The 6,568-nt window shown below is 44.7% G+C and overlaps 1 protein-coding gene across 1 annotated transcript in view; it reads left to right on the plus strand.

Moving 5' to 3' along the window:
- The first annotated feature begins 2,907 nt into the window (after positions 1–2,907).
- The window catches only part of TGM7 (transglutaminase 7), a 15,395-nt gene continuing 11,734 nt past the window's right edge, over positions 2,908–6,568 (plus strand). The window contains exons 1-3 of the mRNA XM_040257615.1: positions 2,908–3,013; positions 4,218–4,400; positions 6,086–6,331. Coding sequence (XP_040113549.1) covers positions 2,908–3,013; positions 4,218–4,400; positions 6,086–6,331 — 535 coding nt within the window. The remainder of the gene's footprint in view (positions 3,014–4,217; positions 4,401–6,085; positions 6,332–6,568) is intronic.

Below are 6,568 nucleotides of genomic sequence, written 5' to 3' on the forward strand. Positions count from 1 at the left end.
TGTTTCCCTCTGGTCTGGATTAATTTTGAAGCACAGCTGTGATCGTGACACTCCTCAAAAACCTCCCTTTAATCAAAGCAACACTTTCCCTTAAATACAAAAGGAATACATGTTCAAAGCAAATGCTGGGCTGACAGAAAAAAACTCAAAGGAAAGAAAAAGTTCCCATAATTTTACCACCTGCAGTTAATCTGTTAACATAATGTTTTTTTTTTAATTTTCTGTGTTGCTTTCTAAAGTTGCATGAATTATTTCCCCATATCCTTTGTCCTTTTGTTGATTATATTAGGATGAGAGGGATAAACTTGACCTATTCAATTCTGAAAAAGCTGGCTAAAAATGTCACATTCAAAAAACTAAGATCATGACATCCAGTCCCATCACTTTATGGCAAATAGAAGGGGAAAAAGTGGAAGCAGTGACAGATTTTATTGTGGCGGGCTCTAAAATCACTGTGGACAGTGACAGTGGTCAGGAAATTAAAAGATACTTGCTCCTTGGAAGGAAAGCTATGACAGACTTAGAAAGCATCTTAATAAGAAGAGACATCACTTGGCCAACAAAGTTCCGTCTAGTCAAAGCTTTGGTTTTTCCAGTAGTCATGTATGGATGTGAGAGTTGGACCATAAAGAAGGCTGAGCGCCGAAGAACTGATACTTTCAAACTGTGGTGCCGGAGAAGATTCTTGAGAGTCCCTTGGACTGCAGGGAGATCAAACCAGTCCATCCTAAAGGAACTCAACCCTGAATATTCATTGGAAGGACTGATGCTGAAGCCAAAGCTTCACTATGTTGGCCACCTGATGTGAAGAGCTGACTCACTGGAAAAGACCCTTATGCTGGGAAAGATTGAAGGCAAAAGAAGAGGGTAGCAGAGGATCAGATGGTTGGATGGCATCATTGACTCAATGGACATGAGTTTCAGCAAACTCCAGGAGATAGATAGTGAAGGACAGTGAAGCCTGGCATGCTGCAGTCCATGGGATCATAAAGAGTTGGACACAACTTAGTAACTTGAACAACAACATCCAATCCTTTTTGTAGGATATTTGGGTTGCATTGAATATCCTTATGTTTATACTTTTATACACAAATTATGATTTTTCTTAGGAAAAATTTCTAGAAGAGGAATTTGTGGATCAAAGGAATTTGTTTCAAGGCATCCTTTCATTTCATAAGAAATGTTGATAAACTGCCTTCAGAAAGGTGTAACATTTTATCCTCCCATCAGGGAGAGTTACACACATTACTACTGAGCAAACAGCAGCATCTCAGCCTGGAGTCAAGCCACTCCTCATATTGGCCCTGCTGCCCTCGAAGGCCTCTCTCTCTCCTCCTCTACAGCCTTGCTGGTATCCTGCCAGGTTATTCTCCTTGTACTTCACACATATCCATTCACAGAAACATCTCCGAGCACCCACCAGGGAAGGCAGGAGATTGTGGAGGTTAAAGGGGCAGGCTCTAGAGCCAGCCTATGGGGATTTGAGCCCAGCTCTGTCCTTGCTGCATGGCAGGGACAATATGAACACCTCTATCCCAGAGTGGCTGAGAGAATGAAAATTATTTCAGACACATCAAATGCTTCAGACAGTGCCTAGCATGTGGTAAGTGTTCAGTGAATATCAGCTGTAATTATCAGCAATTAGGAACAATGGTTCATTCTAGGCAATGGGGGAGGGGTCCAGGGGTGAGAAGATGGCCAAGGTTTCTGCTTCCTGAAACTGATTCTAGATGCTATGAAGTGTGCTCTGCAGAAAGTCAAAAGGCTGTTGTGATGGCAGATGATCACAGGGCAGGGGATGGGGCATCATGTTCAGTGGTTAAGGAAAGTCCCTGCCTGTGTGATGGTTACGTCTGAGCCAAGACCCGAGGGGTACATGGGACATCTAAGTGTTTTGATGTCTCTGAGGTCAGGAGGTTGGCACCTCAGAGCTCACTGCAAGCAGACAGCTGCTCTAAAGTCTCTATTCACTTTAAGGCTCATAGTACTTGGAGATATATTTTGATCCTTTTATATCCTTGTCTTTATGTTAGTCAAGCACCAGGAGTCACGCAGCCGCGGCTTAATCTTACTCGTCGTTAACCCCTGTGGGCTGGTGGCCAAGGCAAGACAGCCTTGTGGGCGTTACTATGTTGTTTTTTTAGTTTTTTTAACTAATTGATTCTGGTTGATTTCCTGTTTTGTTGAACTTCTTGTTGATCATCTTGGCTTTCTTTGCCTGCTCTCTTGAAGGCCCTCTCTTTTGTTCTCTGAAGTCACTGTCTCCTTGACATGATAAACACTTCAGTGAGCTAAACGCATAATTATATTAACTGAATATAATTAATGTAGGATGCATTGTGATATTTTCTATTCTACTCTTAAAAAAAATATATTGGTCACATTTCTCTAAATTGATTTCACAAACTACTAATAGGTTAGACATGTTTACAAAATGCTGTTTAATTATTTACAGTCATCTGTCTTGGATTGTGCCCCGAATTTTCTGATTCCAATAATATAACTATTTAAGTGCCTATGTTACATTTAAAAGGCTGGAAAACTTTGTACTATTTGATCCAGTGATCCATCTTTGAATCTGCCTCAAGGAAAGATTGTTACTAGGAGAGGGGGTCAAGTGAGCATTGTACATGTTTTGTTTTCAGCCAGATATTTGACAAATTTGTGAGAAAGATGCAAAATGAAAGCTGAATTTGACTTTAAACTGTGAAGAAAATTTAAAAACACCTAATAAAAAAAAAACCACCTAATCCAGTTTCCTCACATAGAGAATTAGATGTAGTCACAGCTAGCTGAACAACTCTACTTACAGAGTATTTCCCAGTGGCTCAGTGTTCACGTGAAAGGAAGCTCCAACGGTGATACTCCACTGGCCTTGGACTTAACCCTTAATGCGTAAATCAGCGTATGACCGAAGACTTGGATGACAACCTGGAAGACAGTTTAGCCAGTTCCCAGATGGCGAGAGAAAGTGTTTGGGTGAAAGAATTAGGACTCAAGAAAATTCAGCCAGGTAACAAAGACAGGCTAAAACCATCAAAGTGAACTCATTTAGTGAAATTGTAAAGAACTTTTGTGAAAAAAAGAATTCAAATTGCAAATGGCACAAAAACTGGCTGGAGCAAACATGAGTTTTTCCTTTAGGGTGCTGTTTGGCAGCATCCCCAGCAACTCCCCACTAGATGCCTGTAGCAGTCTCTCCCCAAGTTGTGACAACCAAAAATGTCTCCAGATTTTGCCAAATGTCCTCCAGGGGGGCAAAAATTCCCCCGTTTAGAACCACTGAGATAACTGGGGGGGGGGGGGGGGGGGGGAAGACTGAATGAATTTTTATCACCATTAAAAACAGTGAAGCAAATACAACCTGAGGCACCAGTGCTAAGAGCAACTGTTGCTGACTGAGTGCTCACCCTGCACCTGCCACCATGCTAAGGTCTTTACATGTGAATCCTCACTTAATGCCCACATGAACCCTAGGAGGTGGGCACACCATTGTCACCATTTTTCAGCCGAGGACACCGATGTCCAGGGACCTTAACTGACTTGCTCAAGGTCTCACAGCCAAGATGGCGACATCTTGTACCTTGCCTATTATGCTATGAGACTTTTAAGATTATACACTAAGTATACACATTGGGCAGCAGCCAGTGCCTTCATCCACCTGGAATGTGGCTGAGAAGTAAGAAATTAAGTTGTAAATAACCTTGTGGTGCCCACCTGCACCCACATCCTAAAGCAGGGACTTGCCTGTAAGCTGAGGTCCCAGCCTCCAGTCACTTCTTTGACTTAGAAAGCGTTAGTCGCTCAGTTGTGTCTGACTCTTTGGGACTCTGTGGACTGTAGCCGCCAGTCTTTGACTTAATTCATACAAAATTCTAGTAGGCTCTTTCTTCTATCATCAGGATAATAGAGTAATTTTTAGGAAGCTTGTCAACCAAAGCGATTAAGACCACAAGACAGCACTTCAAGGGTTAAGTTTCAGTTATCTGGAATTGTTGTGTTGTCTAGGACCCCAGTTCTTGAGCTAGGTTCAGAGGTCACTGGAATCACTGTGCTAAATTGCTGAGTCCTGAAACTAGGCAGCAGGGTGCAGAGGTCTAAGATCTGGACAGCAATCATAGCCAAGTTAGAGCCAGTGCAACAGAAGTGTCGAGAAGTGTTGGGGATGCTGAGCCCAGGAAGCCACAGCTGTCCCCTTTCCCCATCTCACCCCCCAGTGGCAGCCTTGGAGCTCAGGTCCGCCGACCTGCAGAGTGCCGAGAACAACCAGGAGCATCACACACAGGAGATGGGCCTCCAGCGGCTCATCGTGCGCCGTAGCCAGCCCTTCACCATCCAGCTGCATTTCAACCGCCCCTTCCACTCGAAGAAGGACTCCATCACCTTTGTGGCTGAGACAGGTAAGCCCTCCCCTCCCCAAGGCAAAGTTCATCTGTAGGGCCCCTGCCTCTTCTTTTTGAACCACCCTCTCTCTCTTCTCCTGGGACCCCCAGATTCCTATTAGTGCACTTAAGATCTGGCTGACTCAGCCAACTAAGGTTGTGATAATAACAGACAACTTTTAAATATGCAACAGGCACTGTGCTACAAATTCATGCACGTTATCTCGCACATTATCTCATCTGATACGTGACAAGACTTTCAGGTGGGTACTACTATGATCCCATTTTACAGAATAAAAAAAACAAACAAACTGAGGCCTACATTGGAAAAGGGCTTCCAAAGTGACACTAGGGGTAAAGAACCCACCTGCCAATGCAGCTGCCGATCCCTGGATCAGGAAGATCCCCTGGAGGAGGGAATGGCAACACACTCCAGTATTCTTGCCTGGATAATTCCATGGACAGAGGAGCCTGGTGGGCTATGGTCCATAGGGTTGCAAAGAGTCAGAAACGACTGAAGTGACTTAGCATGCATGCACTTGATAAAGAATATGCTTGCAATGCAATAGACCTGGGTTTGATCCCTGGGTGGGGAAGATCCCCTGGAGAACAGAACGGCTACCCACTCCAATATTCTTGCCTGGGAAATCCCATGGACAGAGGAGCCTGGTGAGCTACAGTCCATGGGGTTGCAAAGAGTCTGACACGACTATCACTACACAGATGTTAAGTGTTTGTCCAAGGACATCTAGTGTCAGTAAAAGGATTAGCAAGTTGTGGGAGGAGGTACGGGTCCTTCCAGTTCAGTTCAGTTCAGTCGCTCAGTTGTCTCCGACTCTTTGCGACCCCACGAATCGCAGCATGCCAGGCCTCCCTGTTCATCACCATCTCCCAGAGTTCACCCAGACTCACGTCCGTCGAGTCCTTGATGCCATCCAGCCATCTCATCCTGGGCCGTTCCCTTCTCCTCCTGCTCCCAATCCCTCCCAGCATCAGAGTCTTTTCCAATGAGTCAACTCTTCTCATGAGGTGGCCAAAGTACTGGAGCTTCAGCTTTAGCATCATTCCTTCCGAAGAAATCCCAGGGCTGATCTCCTTCAGAATGGACTGGTTGGATCTCCTTGCAGTCCAAGGGACTCTCAGGAGTCTTCTCCAACACCACAGTTCAAAAGCATCAATTCTTCGGCACTCAGCTTTCTTCACAGTCCAACTCTCACATCCATACATGACCACAGGAAAAACCATAGCCTTGACTAGACGGACCTTAGTCGGCAAAGTAATGTCTCTGCTTTTGAATATACTATCTAGGTTGGTCATAACTTTTCTTCCAAGGAGTAAGTGTCTTTTAATTTCATGGCTGCAGTCACCATCTGCAGTGATTTTGGAGCCCCCAAAAATAAAGTCTGACACTGTTTGCACTGTTTCCCCATCTATTTCCCATGAAGTGATGGGACCAGATGCCATGATCTTCGTTTTCTGAATGTTGAGCTTTAAGCCAACTTTTTCGCTCTCCTCTTTCACTTTGATCAAGAGGCTTTTTCGCTCCTCTTCACTTTCTGCCATAAGGGTGGTGTCATCTGCATGTCTGAGGTGATTGATTTTCTCCCGGCAATCTTGATTCCAGCTTGTGTTTCTTCCAGTTCCCCTGCAATCAGGTCACACAGATTTTGAGCCTCACTTCAGGGTCTTTCTCTCTCACGCAGGACCAGCACCCAAGGAGCTGCTGGGAACCCGAGCCACCTTCTTGCTCACCCAAGCCCGACAAGGCAATGGCTGGAGTGCTTCTGACTTCACCGTTCATGCCAACTCGCTCTATGTCTCCCTTTTCACACCGCCCAGTGCAGTCATTGGTCCCTACTCTCTGAAGATGGAGATCTCTCAGGGCCCAAGTCATAGCACGACCCACCCTCTGGGGACCTTCATCCTACTTTTTAACCCTTGGAGTGCAGGTATAACGTGTTCACAGGTTATAATGCTAACTGATCCAGTGGGAACGCTCTGTGAGGGTCTACTTAGAAAGTCCTGAAGATAAACTGCTGGATATCTATGCAATGTATTACCATGTGCTCACTAAAAATCACCTTAACAGAGAATTTTTAATGGGATGATAAAAAAGGTCATGCCTTGATGTTAAATGAGATCGATTAGGGAATGGAACACATATGATCTTAATTACACATATGTGC

This window comes from Oryx dammah, unplaced genomic scaffold, assembly GCF_014754425.2.
Source record: "Oryx dammah isolate SB20612 unplaced genomic scaffold, SCBI_Odam_1.1 HiC_scaffold_16, whole genome shotgun sequence".
NCBI lineage: Eukaryota > Metazoa > Chordata > Mammalia > Artiodactyla > Bovidae > Oryx > Oryx dammah.